This window comes from Bombina bombina, chromosome 2 (assembly GCF_027579735.1).
Source record: "Bombina bombina isolate aBomBom1 chromosome 2, aBomBom1.pri, whole genome shotgun sequence".
Lineage (NCBI taxonomy): Eukaryota > Metazoa > Chordata > Amphibia > Anura > Bombinatoridae > Bombina > Bombina bombina.
The window spans coordinates 123,167,450-123,193,060 of NC_069500.1; the positions used below are offsets into that span (position 1 = coordinate 123,167,450).

General features: G+C 38.8%; 1 protein-coding gene across 3 annotated transcripts in view; it reads left to right on the top strand.

Moving 5' to 3' along the window:
• The window catches only part of GHR (growth hormone receptor), a 691,384-nt gene that overhangs the window by 655,754 nt on the left and 10,019 nt on the right, over window positions 1-25,611 (top strand). For all 3 annotated transcript variants that reach the window (XM_053701248.1, XM_053701249.1, XM_053701250.1), the window contains 2 exons: window positions 19,944-20,040; window positions 24,914-24,983. In XM_053701248.1, coding sequence (XP_053557223.1) covers window positions 19,944-20,040; window positions 24,914-24,983 — 167 coding nt within the window. The remainder of the gene's footprint in view (window positions 1-19,943; window positions 20,041-24,913; window positions 24,984-25,611) is intronic.

Genomic DNA, 25,611 nt, shown 5'->3' on the forward strand with positions numbered 1-25,611 from the left:
ATCCTCCTTTGCAGGTCGTCTTAGTATATTGTTTGATTTAAGCATTGGTAGTCTCCCATTGATACTTACTATGTATACAGGGAGTGCAGAATTATTAGGCAAATGAGTATTTTGACCACATCATCCTCTTTATGCATGTTGTCTTACTCCAAGCTGTATAGGCTCGAAAGCCTACTACCAATTAAGCATATTAGGTGATGTGCATCTCTATAATGAGAAGGGGTGTGGTCTAATGACATCAACACCCTATATCAGGTGTGCATAATTATTAGGCAACTTCCTTTCCTTTGGCAAAATGGGTCAAAAGAAGGACTTGACAGGCTCAGAAAAGTCAAAAATAGTGAGATATCTTGCAGAGGGATGCAGCACTCTTAAAATTGCAAAGCTTCTGAAGCGTGATCATCGAACAATCAAGCGTTTCATTCAAAATAGTCAACAGGGTCGCAAGAAGCGTGTGGAAAAACCAAGGCGCAAAATAACTGCCCATGAACTGAGAAAAGTCAAGTGTGCAGCTGCCAAGATGCCACTTGCCACCAGTTTGGCCATATTTCAGAGCTGCAACATCACTGGAGTGCCCAAAAGCACAAGGTGTGCAATACTCAGAGACATGGCCAAGGTAAGAAAGGCTGAAAGACGACCACCACTGAACAAGACACACAAGCTGAAACGTCAAGACTGGGCCAAGAAATATCTCAAGACTGATTTTTCTAAGGTTTTATGGACTGATGACATGAGAGTGAGTCTTGATGGGCCAGATGGATGGGCCCGTGGCTGGATTGGTAAAGGGCAGAGAGCTCCAGTCCGACTCAGACGCCAGCAAGGTGGAGGTGGAGTACTGGTTTGGGCTGGTATCATCAAAGATGAGCTTGTGGGGCCTTTTCGGGTTGAGGATGGAGTCAAGCTCAACTCCCAGTCCTACTGCCAGTTTCTGGAAGACACCTTCTTCAAGCAGTGGTACAGGAAGAAGTCTGCATCCTTCAAGAAAAACATGATTTTCATGCAGGACAATGCTCCATCACACGCGTCCAAGTACTCCACAGCGTGGCTGGCAAGAAAGGGTATAAAAGAAGAAAATCTAATGACATGGCCTCCTTGTTCACCTGATCTGAACCCCATTGAGAACCTGTGGTCCATCATCAAATGTGAGATTTACAAGGAGGGAAAACAGTACACCTCTCTGAACAGTGTCTGGGAGGCTGTGGTTGCTGCTGCACGCAATGTTGATGGTGAACAGATCAAAACACTGACAGAATCCATGGATGGCAGGCTTTTGAGTGTCCTTGCAAAGAAAGGTGGCTATATTGGTCACTGATTTGTTTTTGTTTTGTTTTTGAATGTCAGAAATGTATATTTGTGAATGTTGAGATGTTATATTGGTTTCACTGGTAAAAATAAATAATTGAAATGGGTATATATTTGTTTTTTGTTAAGTTGCCTAATAATTATGCACAGTAATAGTTACCTGCACACAGAGATATCCCCCTAAAATAGCTAAAACTAAAAATAAACTAAAAACTACTTCCAAAAATATTCAGCTTTGATATTAATGAGTTTTTTGGGTTCATTGAAAACATGGTTGTTGTTCAATAATAAAATTAATCCTCAAAAATACAACTTGCCTAATAATTCTGCACTCCCTGTAGAATGGTTGTGTTAGCATATACACCTAATTGACTACTAGGTTCTCTGCAGTATTTGTTTATCTATGAAATCTGTTAGATGCTGCTTTATACATATTGCTTCTTGTTACTTGTGTGTTTATGTTTTATTTTTTTCTTGTTTACTTTTCACACTGTTTGGGTGTTGCTATGTTCCCCCCTGCCACTCCGTTTCTATGATTGACCTATGCATGTCACCCCTGATTATCCGCCATGCTCTGTGCTCTGCCCGATGGTAGTTTGTTTACTGTTCCCATGACTACCTCCCTGAGCCTCGCTTTGTCTCCCGGTTACGCGTGACGTCATCACGCTGTCTTTGCCGCATTTTCAGACTCACAGGGCACCGGGCGGATCACCAGAGGACGGTTTGGCGCTTATTATGCTAATATTGTATTTTGTAATTTGCATTTGTGTATATATATCCTGTCACTGTCTGGGTCCTACATCTCTCACATGGGCTCCATTTGATAAAGGTCTAGGTGTAGACCGAAACGTTATGGGTTAAGGCCCTGCTGTTTGTTCCAAGGATTGGAATAAAGCCTTTTTCGTTTGAATGAAATTCCTGTGTTGCCTGCTTCTTTCCGGATACTTCTAAACACTGAGGCTAAGTGTGCATCTGGATATCCTACGTACATACTACATTCTATTTGCAGTGCACCGGGTAGTTGCTATAGTAGTGTGTGCCACTTTTTTGCATTTGTGTATATATATATATATATATATATATATATATATATATATATATATATATATATATATGTGTGTTTACAATAACAAATACATTTTCCTGTAAATAAAGAACATTGGAATGTTAAGTATGTTACAGTAAATATACAGTAAAACACATAAATATTTAAATGCATGCGTACACACATATACACATACAATATATATATGCATGCATACACATATTTAGATTTAGAAACCTTTTATTGCTTCCAACTTGAAATAGGCTTAAAGGACGAAGACCAGTTTTACACTACATCACCAAACTCAGTTTCACATACCACATCATGGAATATAACCAAGATTCAATCAAAACATCTCTTTCTAGAAGTCATTGCATTATAATTATATATATATATATATATATATATATATATAAACATACAGTGGATATAAAAAGTCTACACGCCCCTGTTAAAATGTCAGGTTTCTGTGATGTAAAAAAATGAGACAAAGATAAATCATTTCAGAACTTTTTCCACCCTTAATGTGACCTATAAACTGTACAACTTGATTGAAAAACAAACTGAAACTTCTAGGTGGAGGGAAGTAAAAATAAAAAAATAAAATATAGTTTTTTAACTGGGGATGTAGCTGTGTTTAGAATAAAGAAATCACATTCAAAATCATGTTAAATAGGAGTCAGTACACACCTGCCATCATTTAAAATGTCCCTGATTAACCCCAAATAAAGTTCAGCTGTTCTAGTAGGTCTTTCCTGACATTTTCTTAGTCGCAACCTGCAGCAAAAGCCATGGTTCGCAGAGAGCTTCCAAAGCATCAGAGGGATCTCAGTGTTAAAAGTTATCAGTCAGGAAAATGGTACAAAAGAATTTCCAAGCCATTAGATATACCATGGAACACAGTGAAGACAGTCATCATCATGTGGAGAAAATATGGCCCAACAGTGACATTACCAAGAACTGGACGTCCCTCCAAAATTGATGGAAAGACGAGAAGAAAACTGGTCTGGGAGGCTACCAAGAGAATTACAGCACCATTAAAGGAGCTGCAGGAATATCTGGCAAGTACTGGCTGTGTGGTGCATGTGACAACAACAGCTAAATTTTGCGAAAACACATCTGAAGTCTCCCAAAAGCATGTCGCAAAAGGTGTTCTGGTTTGATGAAACCAAGATTAAACTTTTTGGCCACAATTCCAAAAGATATGTTCGGCGCATGAACAACTCTGCATATAACCAAAAGAACACCATACCCACAGTGAAGCATTTTGGTGGCAGCATCATGCTTTGGGTCTGTTTTTCTTCAGCTGGAACTGGGGCCTTAGTCAAGGTAGAGGGAATTATGAACAGTTCCAAATACCAGACAATATTGGCACAAAACCTTCAGGCTTCTACTAGAAAACTGAACATGAAGAGGAACTTCATCTTTCAGCATGACAACGCCCCAAAGCATACATCCAAATCAACAAAGGAATGGCTTCACCAGAAGAAGATTAAAGTTTTGGAATGGCCCAGTCAGTGCCCAGACCTGAATACAATCGAAAATCTGTGGGGTGATCTTAAGTGGGCTGTGCACAAGAGATTCCCTCACAATCTGACAGATTTGGAGTGTTTTTGCAAAGAAGAGTGGGCAAATCTTGCCAAGTCAAGATGTGCCATGCTGAAAAACTCATACCCAAAAAGACTGAGTGCTGTAATAAAATCAAAGGATGCTTCAACAAAGTATTAGTTTGTTTAGTTTATTATTTTAGTTTTTTATTTCTACTTCCCTCAACCTAAAAGATTTTAGTTTGTTTTGCAATTGAGTTGTACAGTTTATAGGTCACATTAAAGGTGGAAAAAGTTCTGAAATAATTTATCTTTGTCTCATTTTTTTACATCACAGAAACATGACATTTTAACAGGGTTGTGTAGACTTTTTATATATATCCACTGTAGATAATACTTTATTTATGAGGCGCCCACATATTTCGCAGTGCTGTCCATGGGTACAATTTGTTTAAATAAAACAATGATAAAACTTGTAAGAGACAAAGGCCTAGATTTGGAGTTCGGCGGTAGCCGTCAAAACCAGCGTTAGAGGCTCCTAACGCTGGTTTTGGCCGCCCGCTGGTATTTGGAGTCAGTGATTAAAGGGTCTAACGCTCACTTTTCAGCCGCGACTTTTCCATACCGCAGATCCCCCTACGCCATTTGCGTAGCCTATCTTTTCAATGGGATCTTTCTAACGCTGGTATTTAGAGTCGTTTCTGAAGTGAGCGTTAGAGCTCTAACGACAAGATTCCAGCCGCCTGAAAATAGCAGGAGTTAAGAGCTTTCTGGCTAACGCCGGTTCATAAAGCTCTTAACTACTGTACCCTAAAGTACACTAACACCCATAAACTACCTATGTACCCCTAAACCGAGGTCCCCCCACACCGCCGCCACTCGATTAAAATTTTTAACCCCTAATCTGCCGACCGCCACCTACGTTATACTTATGTACCCCTAATCTGCTGCCCCTAACCCCGCCGACCCCTGTATTACATTTATTAACCCCTAACCTGCCCCCCACAACGTCGCCGCCAGCTACTTAAAATAATTAACCCCTAATCTTCCGACCGCAAAGCGCCGCCACCTACGTTATCCCTATGTACCCCTAATCTGCTACCCCTAACACCGCCGACCCCTATATTATATTTATTAACCCCTAATCTGCCCCCCTCAACGTCGCCGACACCTGCCTACACTTATTAACCCCTAATCTGACGACCGGAGCTCACCGCTATTCTAATAAATTGATTAACCCCTAAAGCTAAGTCTAACCCTAACACTAACACCCCCCTAAGTTAAATATAATCTAAATCTAACGAAATAAATTAACTCTTATTAAATAACTTATTCCTATTTAAAGCTAAATACTTACCTGTAAAATAAATCCTAATATAGCTACAATATAAATTATAATTATATTATAGCTATTTTAGGATTAATATTTATTTTACAGGCAACTTTGTAATTATTTTAACCAGGTACAATAGCTATTAAATAGTTAAGAACTATTTAATAGTTACCTAGTTAAAATAATAACAAATTTACCTGTAAAATAAATCCTAACCTAAGATATAATTAAACCTAACACTACCCTATCAATAAATTAATTAAATAAACTACCTACAATTACCTACAATTAACCTAACACTACACTATCAATAAATTAATTAAACACAATTGCTACAAATAAATACAATTAAATAAACTAGCTAAAGTACAAAAAATAAAAAAGAACTAAGTTACAAAAAATAATAAAATATTTACAAACATAAGAAAAATATTACAACAATTTTAAACTAATTACACCTACTCTAAGCCCCCTAATAAAATAACAAAGCCCCCCAAAATAAAAAATTCCCTACCCTATTCTAAATTAAAAAAGTTACAAGCTCTTTTACCTTACCAGCCCTGAACAGGGCCCTTTGCGGGGCATGCCCCAAGGATTTCAGCTCTTTTGCCTGTAAAAAAAAACATACCATACCCCCCCCCAACATTACAACCCACCACCCACATACCCCTAATCTAACCCAAACCCCCCTTAAATAAACCTAACACTAAGCCCCTGAAGATCTTCCTACCTTGTCTTCACCATACCAGGTTCACCGATCCGTCCTGGCTCCAACATCTTCATCCAACCCAAGCGGGGGTTGGCGATCCATCATCCGGTGCTGAAGAGGTCCAGAAGAGGCTCCAAAGTCTTCCTCCTATCCGGCAAGAAGAGGACATCCGGACCGGCAAACATCTTCTCCAAGGGGCATCTTCAATCTTCTTCCATCCGGTGCGGAGCGGGTCCATCTTGAAGCAGGCGACGCGGATCCATCCTCTTCTTCCGTTGTCTCCCGACGAATGACGGTTCCTTTAAGGGACGTCATCCAAGATGGCGTCCCTCGAATTCCGATTGGCTGATAGGATTCTATCAGCCAATCGGAATTAAGGTAGGAATTTTCTGATTGGCTGATGGAATCAGCCAATCAGAATCAAGTTCAATCCGATTGACTGATCCAATCAGCCAATCAGATTGAGCTCGCATTCTATTGGCTGTTCCGATCAGCCAATAGAATGCGAGCTCAATCTGATTGGCTGATTGGATCAGCCAATCGGATTGAACTTGATTCTGATTGGCTGATTCCATCAGCCAATCAGAAAATTCCTACCTTAATTCCGATTGGCTGATAGAATCCTATCAGCCAATCGGAATTCGAGGGACGCCATCTTGGATGACGTCCCTTAAAGGAACCGTCATTCGTCGGGAGACAACGGAAGAAGAGGATGGATCCGCGTCGCCTGCTTCAAGATGGACCCGCTCCGCACCGGATGGAAGAAGATTGAAGATGCCGCTTGGAGAAGATGTTTGCCGGTCCGGATGTCCTCTTCTTGCCGGATAGGAGGAAGACTTTGGAGCCTCTTCTGGACCTCTTCAGCACCGGATGATGGATCGCCAACCCCCGCTTGGGTTGGATGAAGATGTTGGAGCCAGGACGGATCGGTGAACCTGGTATGGTGAAGACAAGGTAGGAAGATCTTCAGGGGCTTAGTGTTAGGTTTATTTAAGGGGGGTTTGGGTTAGATTAGGGGTATGTGGGTGGTGGGTTGTAATGTTGGGGGGGGTATGGTATGTTTTTTTTTACAGGCAAAAGAGCTGAAATCCTTGGGGCATGCCCCGCAAAGGGCCCTGTTCAGGGCTGGTAAGGTAAAAGAGCTTGTAACTTTTTTAATTTAGAATAGGGTAGGGAATTTTTTATTTTGGGGGGCTTTGTTATTTTATTAGGGGGCTTAGAGTAGGTGTAATTAGTTTAAAATTGTTGTAATATTTTTCTTATCTTTGTAAATATTTTATTATTTTTTGTAACTTAGTTCTTTTTTATTTTTTGTACTTTAGTTAGTTTATTTAATTGTATTTATTTGTAGCGATTGTGTTTAATTAATTTATTGATAGTGTAGTGTTAGGTTAATTGTAGGTAATTGTAGGTAGTTTATTTAATTAATTTATTGATAGGGTAGTGTTAGGTTTAATTATATCTTAGGTTAGGATTTATTTTACAGGTAAATTTGTTATTATTTTAACTAGGTAACTATTAAATAGTTCTTAACTATTTAATAGCTATTGTACCTGGTTAAAATAATTACAAAGTTGCCTGTAAAATAAATATTAATCCTAAAATAGCTATAATATAATTATAATTTATATTGTAGCTATATTAGGATTTATTTTACAGGTAAGTATTTAGCTTTAAATAGGAATAAGTTATTTAATAAGAGTTAATTTATTTCGTTAGATGTAAATTATATTTAACTTAGGGGGGTGTTAGTATTAGGGTTAGACTTAGCTTTAGGGGTTAATACATTTATTATAGTAGCGGTGAGGTCCGCTCGGCAGATTAGGAGTTAATAAGTGTAGGCAGGTGTCGGCGACGTTGAGGGGGGCAGATTAGGGGTTAATAAATATAATATAGGGGTCGGCGATGTTAGGGCAGCAGATTAGGGGTACATAGGGATAACGTAGGTTGCGGCGGTTTACGGAGCGGCAGATTAGGGGTTAAAAAAAATATGCAGGGGTCAGCGATAGCGGGGGCGGCAGATTAGGGGTTAATAAGTGTAAGGTTAGGGGTGTTTAGACTCGGGGTACATGTTAGGGTGTTAGGTGCAGACGTAGGAAGTGTTTCCCCATAGGAAACAATGGGGCTGGGTTAGGAGCTGAACGCTGCTTTTTTGCAGGTGTTAGGTTTTTTTTCAGCTCAAACAGCCCCATTGTTTCCTATGGGAGAATCGTGCACGAGCACGTTTTTGAGGCCGGCCGCGTCCGTAAGCAACTCTGGTATCGAGAGTTGCATTTGCGGTAAAAATGCTCTACGCTCCTTTTTTGGAGCCTAACGCAGCATTTGATTAAACTCTCGATACCAGAGTTAAATTTATGGTGCGGCCAGAAAAAAGCCCGCGGAGCGTTAACAGCCCTTTTACCGCCGAACTCCAAATCTAGGCCAAAATGTGGCAAACAAACACAGAAGGAATTGAGGGCCCTATTCCTGGGGGAACTTACAATCTAGAAGGATAGAAGGGTAAGAAACAGCAGGTGAGGACTGTATGCGTGAGAGGGATGTTAATACAGAATTAGATGATGGAAATTATTAGTTAAGTGGAATTTATTTGTTACTGAGTTGGGTGGTAGGCTTCCCTGAATAAAAATGTCTTCATACACCCATATATGTTCTCTCAGCAGAGGTAATCCTGGAAATCTGGCCTGTTAGGGAGGTCTGCGGACTATGTACCAGTTATATAGAGAATTAAGTTTTAAGAGATTTTACAATTTACTTCCATTATCAAATTGTGTACAGTCTTTTTATATGCAATCTTTATAAGGCACCAGCTCATACTGAGCATGTGCAAAAGTTTACAGTGTATACATATATGTCTGTGATTGGCTTACAGCGGTCACACGAGGGATGGCAAATTAAAGGGACAGTAAACCCCAGCATTTTTGTTGTCTAAAAAGATAGATAAGCCCTTTATTACCCATTCCCAAGTTTTACATAACCAACACAGTTATAATAATATAGCTTTTTAACTCTGTGATTACCTTGTATCTAAGCCTTTGCAAACTGCCCCCTTATTTCAGTTCTTTTGACAGAGATGCATTTTAGCTTATCAGTGCTGACTCCTAGGTAACTTCACGTGCGTGAGCTCATTGTTATCTATATGAAACACATGAACTTACTCCCTTTAGTGGTGAAAAACTGTCAAAATGCTTTCAGATTAGAGACGACCTTCAAGGTCTAAGAAATTAGCATATAAACCTCCTAGGTTTAGCTTTCAACTAAGAATACCAAGAGAACAAAGCAAAATTGTTGATAAAAGTAAATTGGAACGTTGTTTAAAATGACATGCCCTATTTGAATCATGAACGTTTTTTTAGGACTTGACTGTCCCTTTAACCTCTTAACGACCAAGGATGTACCAGGTACGTCCTGCAAAAACTGTCAGTTAGTGACAATGGACATACCTGGTAGGTCCTTGGTCTAATTGAGTGCTGGAAGCGATTGTGATCGCTTCCAGCAGCTCTCAGGGTATTGCAGTGATGCCTCGATATTGAGGCATCCTGCAATACCATTTTTTAAGCATCCGATGCAGAGAGCGTCCCATCGATGGTGTACTGTAAGAGCGGGAACAGTCGTGGTAACGTGTAGATGTGCGGGTGGTGGCCCGCATTTGCATAATAAATATAAATGTTTTGTGAAGGATGCAGAGGGAGGGGGGAATGTTGGGCAAGGGATCTGGGAGGGGGAGGGAGATAGGGTATTGATGGGAGCAGCTACACTACAGAAAAGTTTTATTTAGAAATAAAAAAAAATAAAAAAGCATTTTTTGGTGGGCAAACTGGTTACTGACAGACAGCTGCCAGTACCCAAGATGGTGGCAAATAGGTAGAGGGGAGGGTTAGAGAGCAGTATGGGGGGATCAGGGAGGTTGGGGGCTAAGGGGGGATCCAGCACTGCAGAATCAATATATATATATATATATATATATATATATATATATATATATATATATATAAATGCTTTTTATTTTAGTACTTTCTGCCAGTACTTAAAATTGCAGTGACAATTGTGAGGTGGGGGAGGGAAGAGAGCTGTTTGAGGGGGGTCAGGGAGGTATCAGGGGGTGGGATGTGTCAGGTGGGATGCTGATCTCTACACTAAAGCTTAAATGAACCCTACATGCTACCTAATTAACTGCTTAACTGCTGGGCATAATACAAGTGTGGTACGCAGCGTCATTTAGCAGCCTTCTAATTACCAAAAAGAAACGCCAAAGCCATATATCTCTGCTATTTCTGAATAAAGGGGATCCCAGAGAAACATTTGCAACTATTTGTGCCATAATTGCACAAACTGTTTGTAAATAATTTCAGTGAAAAACCTAAAGTTTGTGAAAAAGTTAACGATTTTTTTAATTTAATCGCATTTGGCGGTGAAATGGTGGCATGGAATATACCAAAATGGGCCTAGATCAATAATTTGGGTTGTCTACTAAAAAAATATATATACAGTCGTATGCAAAAGTTTAGGCACCCCTTACAATTTCCATGATTTTCATTTATAAATAATTGGGTGTTTGGATCAACAATTTCATTTTGATCTATCAAATAACTGATATTTCAGTAGTGAAATGAGGTTTATTGGATTAACAGAAAATGTGCAATATGCATCAAAACAAAATTAGACAGGTGCATAAATTTGGGCACCCTTGCTATTTAGTTGATTTGAATACCTGTAATTACCTAGCACTGATTAATGGAAACACACAATTGGTTTGGTGAGCCGATTAAGTCTTGATCGTCATAGACAGGTGCATCCAAACATGAGAAAAGGTATTTAAGGTGGCCAATTGCAAGTTGTTTTCTCTTTGACTCTCCTCTGAAGAGTGGCAACATGGGGGCCTCAAAACAACTCTCAAATGACCTGAAAACAAAGATTGTTCAACATTATGGTTTAGGGGAAGGCTACAAAAAGCTATTGCTGAGATTTTAGCTGTCATTGTCCACTGTGAGGAACATAGTGAGGAAATGGAAGACCACAGGCACAGTTCTTGTTAAGGCCAGAAGTAAAATATTGGAGAGGCAAAGGATGGTGAGAACGGTCAAAAACAGACCACCTCCAAAGACCTACAACATCATCTTGCTGCAGATAGTGTCACTGTGCATTGTTCAACAATTCAGTGTATGGGAGAGTGATGCGGAAGAAGCCTTTTCTGCACACACGCCACAAACAGAGTTGCTTGAGGTATGCAAATGTACATTTGGACAAGCCAGCTTCATTTTGGAAGAAGGTGCTGTGGACTGATGAAACAAAAATTAAGTTATTTGCTCATAACAAGAGGCGTTATGCATGGCGGCAAAAGAACACAGCATTCTAGACAAACACTTGCTAGCCACAGTAAATTTGCTGGATGTTCCATCATGCTGTGGGGCTGTGTGGCCAGTGCAGGTTCTTGGAATCTTGTTAAAGTTGAGGGTCACATGGATTCCACTCAATATCAGCAGATACTTGAGAATAATGATGAGGAATCAGTCACAAAGTTGAAGTTACGCCGAAACTGGATATTTCAACAAGACAAGACCCAAAACACTGCTCAAAATCTACTCTGGCATTTATGCGGAAGAACAAATATAATGTTCTGGAATGGCCATCCCAGTCCCCAGACCTCAATATCATTGAAAATCTGTGACGTGATTTGAAGCGGGATGTCCATGCTCGACAACCTTCAAACCTAACTGAAGTGGAGATGTTTTGCAAGGAGGAATGGTCCAAAATACCTTCATTCAGAGTCCAGACACTTATTACAGGCTATAGGAAGCTTCTAGAGACTGTTATTTCTACTAAAGGAGGCTCTACTAAATATTGGTGCAATATTTCTGTTGGGGTGCCCAAATGTATGCACCTGTCTAATTTCGTTTTTATGCATATTGCACAGTTTCTGTTAATACAATAAACCTCAATTTACTACTGAAATATTACTGTGCCCTTCAGTTATTTTTTAGATCAAAATGAAATTGCTGATCCAAACACCCAATTATTTATAAATGAAAATAATGGAAATTGTCAGGGGTGCCTAAACTTTTGCATACAACTGTATATACATGTGAAAGGTTATTCAGGGATACAGATATTAGTGTTACAATATGGCTAATTTTGAAAAACAAAATGGGTTTGAAATAGCAAAGTGCTACTTGTACTTATTGCCCTATAACTTGCATGAAAAGCAAAGAACATGTAAACATTGGGTATTTCTAAATTAAGGGCAAAATTTAGAAACTATTTAGCATAAGAGTTTTTTGGTGGTTGGAGATGTGTAACAGATTTTGGGGGTCAAAATTAGAAAAAGTGTTTTTTTCAATTTTTTCATCATATTTTATATATTTTTTTATAGTAAATTATATGATATGATGAAAATAATGGTATCTTTAGAAAGTCCATTTATCGGCGAGAAAAACGGTATAAAATATGTGTGGGTACAGTAAATGAGTAAGAGGAAAATTACAGCTAAACCCAACAAAAAACAGAATTTATGCTTACCTGATAAATTACTTTCTCCAACGGTGTGTCCGGTCCACGGCGTCATCCTTACTTGTGGGATATTCTCTTCCCCAACAGGAAATGGCAAAGAGTCCCAGCAAAGCTGGTCACATGATCCCTCCTAGGCTCCGCCCACCCCAGTCATTCGACCGACGGACAGGAGGAAATATATATAGGAGAAACCATATGATACCGTGGTGACTGTAGTTAGAGAAAATAATTCATCAGACCTGATTAAAAAACCAGGGCGGGCCGTGGACCGGACACACCGTTGGAGAAAGTAATTTATCAGGTAAGCATAAATTCTGTTTTCTCCAACATTGGTGTGTCCGGTCCACGGCGTCATCCTTACTTGTGGGAACCAATACCAAAGCTTTAGGACACGGATGAAGGGAGGGAGCAAATCAGGTCACCTAAATGGAAGGCACCACGGCTTGCAAAACCTTTCTCCCAAAAATAGCCTCCGAAGAAGCAAAAGTATCAAATTTGTAAAATTTGGCAAAAGTGTGCAGTGAAGACCAAGTCGCTGCCTTACATATCTGGTCAACAGAAGCCTCGTTCTTGAAGGCCCATGTAGAAGCCACAGCCCTAGTGGAGTGAGCTGTGATTCTTTCAGGAGGCTGCCGTCCGGCAGTCTCATAAGCCAATCGGATAATGCTTTTAAGCCAAAAGGAAAGAGAGGTAGAAGTCGCTTTTTGACCTCTCCTTTTACCAGAATAAACAACAAACAAGGAAGATGTTTGTCTGAAATCTTTAGTAGCCTCTAAATAGAATTTTAGAGCATGGACTACGTCCAAATTGTGTAACAAACGTTCCTTCTTTGAAACTGGATTCGGACACAAAGAAGGTACAACTATCTCCTGGTTAATATTTTTGTTGGAAACAACTTTCGGAAGAAAACCAGGCTTAGTACGCAAAACCACCTTATCTGCATGGAACACCAGATAGGGCGGAGAACACTGCAGAGCAGATAACTCTGAAACTTTTCTAGCAGAAGAAATTGCAACCAAAAACAAAACTTTCCAAGATAATAACTTAATATCTACGGAATGTAAGGGTTCAAACGGAACCCCTTGAAGAACTGAAAGAACTAGATTTAGACTCCAGGGAGGAGTCAAAGGTCTGTAAACAGGCTTGATCCTAACCAGAGCCTGAACAAATGCTTGAACATCTGGCACAGCTGCCAGTCTTTTGTGAAGTAAAACAGATAAAGCAGAGATCTGTCCCTTCAGAGAACTTGCAGATAATCCTTTCTCCAAACCTTCTTGTAGAAAGGATAAAATCTTAGGAATTTTTATCTTGTTCCATGGGAATCCTTTAGATTCACACCAACAGATATATTTTTTCCATATTTTATGGTAAATTTTTCTAGTTACAGGCTTTCTAGCCTGAATCAGAGTATCTATTACAGAATCTTTAAACCCACGCTTTGATAAAATCAAGCGTTCAATCTCCAAGCCGTCAGTTGGAGGGAAACCAGATTCGGATGTTCGAATGGACCCTGAACAAGAAGGTCCTGTCTCAAAGGTAGCTTCCATGGTGGAGCCAATGACATATTCACCAGGTCTGCATACCAAGTCCTGCGTGGCCACGCAGGAGCTATCAAGATCACCGAGGCCCTCTCCTGATTGATCCTGGCTACCAGCCTGGGGATGAGAGGAAACGGTGGGAATACATAAGCTAGGTTGAAGGTCCAAGGTGCTACTAGTGCATCTACTAGGGTCGCCTTGGGATCCCTGGATCTGGACCCGTAGCAAGGAACCTTGAAGTTCTGACGAGACGCCATCAGATCCATGTCTGGAATGCCCCATAATTGAGTTATTTGGGCAAAGATTTCCGGATAAAGTTCCCACTCCCCCGGATGGAATGTCTGACGACTCAGAAAATCCGCTTCCCAATTTTCCACTCCTGGGATGTGGATCGCAGACAAGTGGCAGGAGTGATCCTCCGCCCATTGAATTATCTTGGTCACTTCTTTCATCGCCAGGGAAGTCCTTGTTCCCCCCTGATGATTGATATATGCAACGGTCGTCATGTTGTCTGACTGAAACCTTATGAATTTGGCCTTTGCTAGTTGAGGCCAAGCTCTGAGAGCATTGAATATCGCTCTCAGTTCCAGAATGTTTATCGGGAGAAGAGACTCTTCCCGAGACCATAGACCCTAAGCTTTCAGGGATTCCCAGACCGCGCCCCAGCCCACTAGGCTGGCGTCGGTCGTGACAATGACCGACTCTGGTCTGCGGAAGCTCATTCCCTGTGACAGATTGTCCAGGGTCAGCCACCAACGGAGTGAATCTCTGGTCTTTTGATCTACTTGAATCGTCTGAGACAAGTCTGCATAATCCCCATTCCACTGTCTGAGCATGCACAGTTGTAATGGTCTTAGATGAATTTGTGCAAAAGGAACTATGTCCATTGTTGCAACCATCAATCCTATTACTTCCATGCACTGCGCTATGGAAGGACGAGGAACAGAATGAAGTACTTGACAAGAGCTTAGAAGTTTTGATTTTCTGACCTCTGTCAGAAAAATCCTCATTTCTAAGGAATCTATTATTGTTCCCAAGAAGGGAACTCTTGCTGACGGGGACAGAGAACTTTTTTCTTTGTTCACCTTCCATCCGTGAGATCTGAGAAAGGCTAGGACGATGTCCGTATGAGCCTTTGCTTTTGACAGGGACGACGCTTGAATCAGGATGTCGTCCAAGTAAGGTACTACTGCAATGCCCCTTGGTCTTAGAACCGCTAGAAGGGACCCTAGTACCTTTGTGAAAATCCTTGGAGCAGTGGCTAATCCAAATGGAAGTGCCATAAACTGGTAATGCTTGTCCAGAAAAGCGAACCTTAGGAACTGATGATGTTCCTTGTGGATAGGAATATGTAGGTACGCATCCTTTAAATCCACGGTAGTCATAAATTGATTTTCCTGGATAGTAGGTAGGATCGTTCGAATAGTTTCCATTTTGAACGATGGTACCCTGAGAAATTTGTTTAGGATCTTTAGATCCAAAATTGGTCTGAATGTTCCCTCTTTTTTGGGAACTATGAACAGATTGGAATAAAATTCCATTCCTTGTTCTCTTATTGGAACTGGATGTATCACTCCCATCTTTAACAGATCTTCTACACAATGTAAGAATGCCTGTCTCTTTATTTGGTTTGAAGATAATTGAGACCTGTGGAACCTTCCCCTTGGGGGTAGTTCCTTGAATTCCAGGAGATAACCTTGAGAAACTATTTCTAGCGCCCAAGGATCCTGAACATCTCTTGCCCAAGCCTGAGCAAAGAGAGAAAGTCTGCCCCCCACTAGATCCGGTCCCGGATCGGGGGCTATCCCTTCATGCTGTTTTGGTAGCAGTGGTAGGCTTCTTGGCCTGCTTACCCTTGTTCCAGCCTTGCATTGGTTTCCAGGCTGGTTTGGGTTGTGAAGTATTACCCTCTTGCTTAGAGGATACAGAATTAGAGACTGGTCCGTTTCTGCGAAAGGGACGAAAATTAGGCTTATTATTAGCCTTAAAAGACCTATCCTGTGGGAGGGCGTGGCCCTTTCCCCCAGTGATGTCTGAAATAATCTCTTTCAAATCAGGTCCAAATAATGTTTTACCTTTGAAAGGAATGTTAAGCAATTTTGTCTTGGAAGACACATCCGCTGACCAAGACTTTAGCCAAAGCACTCTGCGCGCCACGACAGCAAACCCTGAATTTTTCGCCGCTAATCTAGCTAATTGCAAAGCGGCATCTAAAACAAAAGAGTTAGCCAATTTAAGTGCTTGAACTCTGTCCATAACCTCCTCATACGAAGATTCTTTACTGAGCGATTTTTCTAGTTCCTCGAACCAGAAACACGCTGCCGTAGTGACAGGAACAATGCATGAAATTGGTTGTAGAAGGTAACCTTGCTGTACAAAAATCTTTTTAAGCAAACCCTCTAATTTCTTATCCATAGGATCTTTGAAAGCACAACTATCTTCGATAGGAATAGTAGTGCGTTTGTTTAGAGTAGAAACCGCCCCCTCGACCTTGGGGACTGTCTGCCATAAGTCCTTTCTGGGGTCGACTATAGGAAATAATTTCTTAAATATAGGGGGGGGGGACAAAAGGTATGCCGGGCCTTTCCCACTCTTTATTTACTATGTCCGCCACCCGCTTGGGTATAGGAAAAGCGTCGAGGGGCACTGGAACCTCTAGGAACTTGTCCATCTTACATAATTTCTCTGGAATGACCAAATTGTCACAATCATCCAGAGTAGATAACACCTCCTTAAGCAGTGCGCGGAGATGTTCTAATTTAAATTTAAATGTCACAACATCAGGTTCAGCTTGATGAGAAATTTTTCCTGAATCTGAAATTTCTCCATCAGACAAAACCTCCCTCATGGCCCCTTGAGATTGGTGTGAGGGTATGTCAGAACAGTTATCATCAGCGTCCTCTTGCTCTTCAGTGTTTAAAACAGAGCAATCGCGCTTTCTCTGATAAGTAGGCATTTTGGATAAAAGATTTGCTATGGAGTTATCCATTACAGCCGTTAATTGTTGCATGGTAATAAGTATTGGCGCACTAGATGTACTAGGGGCCTCCTGTGTGGGCAAAACTGGTGTAGACACAGTAGGGGATGATGTAGTATCATGTTTACTCCCCTCATTTGAGGAATCATCTTGGGCAATATCATTATCTGTTGCATTACTGTCCTTACTTTGCTTGGACACTATGGCACAATTATCACATAAATTTAAATGGGGAGACACATTGGCTTTCATACATATAGAACATAGCTTATCTGATGGTACAGACATGTTAAACAGGCTTAAACTTGTCAACAAAGCACAAAAAACGTTTTAAAATAAAACCGTTACTGTCACTTTAAATTTCAAACTGAAAACACTTTATTACTGAATATGTGAAAAAGTATGAAGGAATTGTTCAAAATTCACCAAAATGTCACCACAGTGTCTTAAAGCATTAAAAGTATTGCACACCAAATTTCAGAGCTTTAACCCTTAAATTAACGGAACCGGAGCCGTTTTTACATTTAACCCCTATACAGTCCCAGAATGAGGCTCTGTCTATAACTAGAAAGGCCCCCATCTGAAAAAGGTGTCCAACACAGTGCCTGCCGTTTTTCTAAACGTTCCCCAAGATTATAATACCAATAATTAGTTAGAATCTGCATAATATGCCTAGTAAAGCAATTGTTTTAGCCCAGAAAAATGTCTACCAGTTTTTAAGCCCTTTTTGAAGCCCTTTATTCTTTTATGTTTAACTAAGAAAATGGCTTACCGGTCCCCATGAGGGGAAATGACAGCCTTCCAGCATTACATGGTCTTGTTAGAAATATGGCTAGTCATACCTTAAGCAGAAAAGACTGCTAACTGTTTCCCCCAACTGAAGTTACTTCATCTCAACAGTCCTGTGTGGAAACAGCAATCGATTTTAGTTACTGTCTGCTAAAAATCATCTTCCTCTTACAAACAGAAATCTTCATCCTTTTCTGTTTCAGAGTAAATAGTACATACCAGCACTATTTTAAAATAACAAACACTTGATAGAAGAATAAAACTACAAAAAACTCTTAACCATCTCCGTGGAGATGTTGCCTGTGCAACGGCAAAGAGAATGACTGGGGTGGGCGGAGCCTAGGAGGGATCATGTGACCAGCTTTGCTGGGACTCTTTGCCATTTCCTGTTGGGGAAGAGAATATCCCACAAGTAAGGATGACGCCGTGGACCGGACACACCAATGTTGGAGAAATCTAAAAATAGCCCTGGTCCTTAAAGGGACACTAACCCCAAATTTTTTCTTTCAAAATTCAGGTAGAGAATACAATTTTAAACAACATTCCAATTTATTTCTATTGTCAAATTTGCTTCATTTTTTTTAGATATCCTTCGTTAAAGAAATTGCAATGTACATGGGTGAGCCAATCACGGGAGGCGTCTATGTGCAGCCACCAATCAGCAGCTACTGAGCCTATCTAGATATGCTTTTCAGTAAAGAATATCAAGAGAATTAAGCAAATTAGATAATAGAAGTAAATTAGAAAGTTGTTTAAAATTGCATGCTCTTTCTAAATCATTGTCAGAAAAAATCTACTGCTCATTTGAAATTCAAAGTGCTATTACATTGTCTTTTTATTTTACACTTTTTGATGTGCAATTCTACTGTATTTACATGTTGGCATTTTGAGAAGGTGATCCTATGCTAAATGTAGAACTATAAAGTGTGTTCTTTAGAAAAATAATGACTTCTGTGATATGATATTGATAATTTTGTGTCAAAATATTTTGGTCCTGCTTATATATAGAGGGAAAAAAGTGTTTCAGATAGACTCTGAAACGGTAAGTGAACTAGAGGTTATGACCAGCAAATCAAGTGTCCACTGATATCACAGAATGAGGCAGTGATTAATTCAACATAATATCTAAGTAAAGAGAAAGAGAAAAGCACATTAAATAAGCACACTTAATCCCTAGTGGGTATGTGCTCAAAATCCTTATTTCCAGGAGTTCAAGGCATTTGGCGGAACGCGCGTTGGACGCTTTTACACTTTGCTCCTCTGTAATATTGCCATATAGTATTTTCCTAAGGGGTAATTTCTTAACCATAGCGTCAATGGCTTTCACCCTAGTGAATTATACTAAGGCTGATGTTTGACTGTATATATGATTGCAATTTTCATACAATTACCATTTTTATAGGAGGTTAAGCACAGAAGCACCCAGTGGTTTTAAATAATTTCCAAGTCGTTCAGAGAAAGGATAGTTAACATCTTAATAGCCTATGTAGCGATCTTTTGTACTTGCTAAAATTCTGTAAATGGGATAGTTATCCTTATTGTGCTGACCTCATAGACATGATTTATTTGGGACATATTGTTCCAGCATCACTCTAGGATCTGTAGCTTTATTTTCTAAGGACAGTGTAACTGTATGTATGTTTTTTATTTCTGTTTTTAACGTTTTTTTAGTTTTTTTTTTTATAAAGACTATTTAAAGTTGTTTTATAGTCCAAGCTCCCCACATTTTCCACCTTGAATCCTGCAGTATTTTGACCGCATATCCACGAGGGATTAAGTGTGCTTATTTAATGAACTTTTCTCTTTCTCTTTACTAACCAGCTTATATATATATATATCCATAAATCCAACAGGCTGGCACTCACTGGGCTTAAACAATGTGACTTCTCTCTTCTTTCTCTGACTGGTCATAGTTCTGTTACAGTTTAGTGAGTAAAAAATGCACATTATTTCAATTTAGTTATCGCAAATTAATTGGAACATGTTTAGTATATTAGATTCTCACATAAAGCCAAACTGTGTGAGTGCACAAACATCCTAGAATATCCACTGCTTGGATCTAAATAAAATTTGTTTCCAAAGTGCTATAGTGCTCATCCGTGTTGTCAGAGTTCCTTTATCATCAGAGTTCCTTTATTAGCAATGTTAAAATATTCTATATTTTAAGACAATAACTATGTTTCATATGTTTTATTGCAGACATGGACACAAATACACCATTGCTGTTTTTTATTATAATTGCAATATTTGGGATTTTGCTGGTGTTGAGTTTTATTCTTTTCATCAAAAAGAAAAGGTAAATACATTGTTTTTATTATTTGAAAATAATATGTAAATGACAAGGTTCTTATACCCTTACATAAATCTAAATATATAAAGATAGATGTGCCTGCTTATCTGCGATACTAATTGTTTCCTGTGATTAAAGGGGCATGAAACCCAACATTTCTCTTTCATAATTTAGATAGGACATACAGTTTTAAAAAAGTTAACAATTTACTTGTATTATCAAATGTACTTAATTCTCGTGTTATTCTTCTGTAGAAGTACACCTGTTTGGACAACTAAATGGCAGCAGTCTAGCAAGAATGCTTTTGAACAATATATGTCAGCAGTGTTTGCACAGTGTTAAAAGCATTCTTTTAAAACTGTTGTCATATAGTGCTCTGGTCATTCCTACTCACCTGCTTCACAGTAAAGAATTGCAAGAGATCAAAGTTAATTTGAAAGGAGTAGAAAATTGGAAAATTTCTTAAAATGATACACTATCAGGATCATGGAAGAATAATTTTAGGTTTTATGTCACCTTTAAAGTGAAAGTCAATCCTAGCGTTGTACAAACGCTAGGATTGACTATTGAAACAAATAAAGGGGACTTTCATTCATGAAGTATAAGATACTTAATGTAGAAAGCTCCTTTATTTGTTTCAACCGATCACCGTTCTCAGCTGCTACAGCAGCCCACGGCTAAAAATATTTTTTGCTAAGAGGTGACGTTTTCACCTCTTAGCCAATAGCCGTGCGGTAAATATGGCTCCCATGGGCGCCAAGACGGATTTACCGCACGGCTATTGGCTAAGAGGTGAAAACGTCACCTCTTAGCAAAAAGTTTTTTTAGCCGTGGGCTGCTGTAGCAGCTAAAAACGGCAATCGATTGAAACAAATAAAGGAACTTTCTACATGAAGTATCTTATACTTCATGAATGAAAGTCCCCTTTATTTCAATAGTCAATCCTAGCGTTTGTACAACTTTCACTTTAAGGAGGAAAGTGAATATTTAAAATATATTTTAAAGGTAATCTATATTAAATAATCTATTATCTCTAAAAAAAATAAAAAGGGGGGGGTTGTTTATTATTTTTGCAAAATTAATGATTCAGAATTTTCTGATAGCTTTTTTTTGGTATAATTTTCTAAATCATTCCAATCCACAAGTACAACCAGAATTAGAAAAATAAGTTTAGATCCAAATTCTGTTGCAAATGTAGGTTGGTTTAGGCAGTTTGCAGAAGTTTCATTGTAAATAGAACATATAATGCAGCTTATTTAACATCATTGTTAGTCGATCTGAGCTTTTGATAATATTTTTGGGGCATCACCTAATACTTATTTGGATCTTTGGGAGAATCTGCTATATATGTGTAGTTTTTGTTTGAATGCTAATTGTTCATGGTCATGCTAATAAAATTGTTAAAGCCATGACTGCTGTACTAGGTCTACGTTATTTGTTTTAATTTTTTTCTAGTCTTTGTTCTGACCTTAGAACTGTTACCTTACGCCAAGTTTGTCCTACATATAAAAAAAGACACATGGTAGACTTCCAATAGGAATTCTAATAGATTGGAGAGAAGCGTTTTGCTCAGTAGTTACTATGTTATTGAGTGTCTATATAATTCTTAACCGAGGCTTCCGTTGTCCATCTTATTAACGACAGACTTCTAGCTGCTTCTTCTGTGCCTAAGTAATCTCTTCCTTTTACTCCTACATGTTTCCTGGCCATTTCTCAGTCTACAGCGTGCCTTGTTTTTCTCTGTCTTTCCGTCTTCTTTTTATATAAACGTTTCCACTGCTGTCATATTGGTAATCAAGTGGCAGCTCCTAGCTATAGAAGTGTGGCTATGATCCCACACAGATAGGAAGAAGATGCTGGCAAACTGTCACCTGCTTTGAGAGAATCAGCCAGTTCGGAAACTAAGAAATTAGAAAAAGGATAGGGAACAAAATCTTAATTGATAGGCGTATCTCCTAATGCAATAACTCACAAATGCAATCCCTTCATATATTTCCTTTAATGTAAATTCAGATGGCGTTATTATTAGCCCATTAACGGCTAGATTTAGAGTTTTGTCGGTAACGACCCGCGAATCTAATGCTGGCTTTTTTCTGGCCGCATCTTTAAAATAACTCTGGTATTGAGAGTCCACAGAATGGCTGCGTTAGGCTCCAAAAAAGGAGCGTAGAGCATATTTAACGCAACTTCAACTCTCGATACCAGAGTTGCTTACGGACGCGGCCAGCCTCAAAAACGTGCTCGTGCACGATTCCCCCATAGGAAACAATGGGGCTGTTTGAGCTGAAAAAAAACCTAACACCTGCAAAAAAGCCGCGTTCAGCTCCTAACGCAGCCCCATTGTTTGCTATGGGGAAACACTTCCTACGTCTGCACCTAACACCCTAACATGTACCCCGAGTCTAAACACCCCTAACCTTACACTTATTAACCCCTAATCTGCCGCCCCCGCTATCGCTGACCCCTGTATATTATTTTTAACCCCTAATCTGCCACTCCGTAAACCGCCGCTACTTACATTATCCCTATGTACCCCTAATCTGCTGCCCCTAACACCGCCGACCCCTATATTATATTTATTAACCCCTAATCTGCCCCCACAACGTCGCCTCCACCTGCCTACACTTATTAACCCCCTAATCTGCCGAGCGGACCGCACCGCTATTATTATAAAGTTATTAACCCCTAATCCGCCTCACTAACCCTATAATAGATAGTATTAAACCCTAATCTGCCCTCCCTAACATCGCCGACACCTAACTTCAATTATTAACCCCTAATCTGCCGACTGGAGCTCACCGCTATTCTAATAGATGTATTAACCCCTAAAGCTAAGTCTAACCCTAACACTAACACCCCCCTAAGTTAAATATAATTTTAATCTAACGAAATTAATTAACTCTTATTAAATAAATTATTCCTATTTAAAGCTAAATACTTACCTGTAAAATAAATCCTAATATAGCTACAATATAAATTATAATGATATTATAGCTATTTTAGGATTAATATTTATTTTACAGGTAACTTTGTATTTATTTTAACCGGGTACAATAGCTATTAAATAGTTAAGAACTATTTAATAGCTAAAATAGTTAAAATAATTACAAATTTACCTGTAAAATAAATCCTAAGTTACAATTAAACCTAACACTACACTATCAATAAATAAATTAAATAAAATACCTATAATTATCTACAATTAAACCTAACACTACACTATCAATAAATAAATTAAAAACAATTCCTACAAATAAATACAATGAAATAAACTAACTAAAGTACAAAAAATAAAAAAGAACTAAGTTACAAAAAATAAAAAAATATTTACAAACATTAGAAATATATTACAACAATTTTAAACTAATTACACCTACTCTAAGCCCCCTAATAAAATAACAAAGCCCCCCAAAATAAAAAAAATGCCCTACCCTATTCTAAATTACTAAAGTTCAAAGCTCTTTTACCTTACCAGCCCTGAACAGGGCCCTTTGCGGGGCATGCCCCAAGAAGTTCAGCTCTTTTGCCTGTAAAAAAAAACATACAATACCCCCCCCCAACATTACAACCCACCACCCACATACCCCTAATCTAACCCAAACCCCCCTTAAATAAACCTAACACTAAGCCCCTGAAGATCTCCCTACCTTGAGTCGTCTTCACCCAGCCGAGCCAAATTCTTCATCCAAGCGGAGCAAGAAGAGGTCCTCCATCCGGTAGAAGTCTTCATCCAAGCGGGGCAGAAGAGGTCTTCCATCCGATTGAAGTCTTCATCCAAGAGGCATCTTCTATCGTCATTTATCCGGAGCGGAGCGGCAGCATCCTGAAGACCTCCGACGCGGAACATCCATCCTGGCCGACGACTGAACGACGAATGACGGTTCCTTTAAATGACGTCATCCAAGATGGCGTCCCTCGAATTCCGATTGGCTGATAGGATTCTATCAGCCAATCGGAATTAAGGTAGGAATATTCTGATCCAATCAGCCAATCAGATTGAGCTCGCATTCTATTGGCTGATCAGAACAGTGCCCCACAAGCCACATATCTCTTGGTGCTGTTTTCCACACTTTCTTTGAGGATTAGACTTTTTGTGATACCCTTACGTCTTATTTCAAAGAATGTGGTTTTGTATTTTACATGATGGCTGTCATTGGATACATTACTGACATTGTTGCTATAACAATTATTCACTTGCGCTACAGTGTTGGATTCATGATTTTAAATATGTAAATAGTTCTCAAACTATTGTTACTAGTATAAGTTTATGCCCCCCAAATATAAACATCTATTCATAGTGCAATGGCTTTCAGGAAAAAAAACTGCATGTAGCTTGTATGACTAACTTACAGATGAATCAATCAAATGAATGTAAAGTAAGTGGGTTATAGTGTTTCTTTCACAAACTAGTTTCCTTTCAGTGAATATAAGAGAAATCCAATGGAAATATGAACATTGAATAATTATTAATGGGACAGTAAAGTCAAAATTAAACTTTCATGATTCAGATAGAGCATGCAATTTTAAACAACTTTCCCATTGTACTTTTGTTATTTCGTTCTCTTGGTATCTTTATCTAATTTTACTCTTCAATAAAAGGTACCAAGAGAACAAAGCAAATTTGATAGCAGAAGTAAACAGGAAATTTTTTAAAATTGCATGCTCTATTAGAACCATGAAGGTTTAATTTTGTCTTTACTGTCCCTTTAAACATCATTCAAATATGTCCTATTTTATAAATAATTACTTCTTACAAAAATGTACGCATATATTATGGTTGTAGGAAGAAATCAATAAACATAAATAATATGCTGTTCTTACTGAATATACTAATTTAAAGAATTTTCATCAATCCTAATAAGCATGGTTTGTTTTAAAGGTTGAAGATCATAATTTTTCCTCCTGTTCCAGTTCCAAAGATTAAAGGGATTGACCCTGATCTTTTGCAGGTAATGTTTGTATTCTCACAATACTTTATAGGTAGAAACAGATGTTTGCATAAGCTCTTTATCAAACAGATGATGACAAAACTAAACTCAGTTTATAGCGGCCAAAAAAGGATACATCTTAGCAAAACCGTTTTTACAAAAAAATATATATGTCAAAAAAATAAAAAAAACTTAAATCAGCTTAGGTGGGAAAGTGCTTAGCACTCAAAGGGAGACCCTGTCACCTAATGACAACATATACTATTTATACACAGGATCTCTCATATAAAATGAAGGCCCCCAGCACTTTATATGTAGCAGGTGATTTTTATAGAAATTATATTCACCTCTCTGTAAGATCACTGTGATAGAACTACAGGTATATGCTGAAAAGTGACTTTAAGTCCTGAATTGGGAAAGGCCCCTCTTTCAAATAAGTTCTTACATATCCAGGTGTCTGATAGAAAAAAATGTCTATTTCCTTATACAATATAAATGGTAAGTGCAAGATTATAGGAACATGAAACCCAATTGTTTTCTTTAATGATTCAGACAGAGCATGCAATTTTAAAAATGTTTCAGTTTACTTCTATTATCAAATTTGCTTCATTCTCATGGTATTCTTTGTTGAAGAGATAACTTAGTAGAT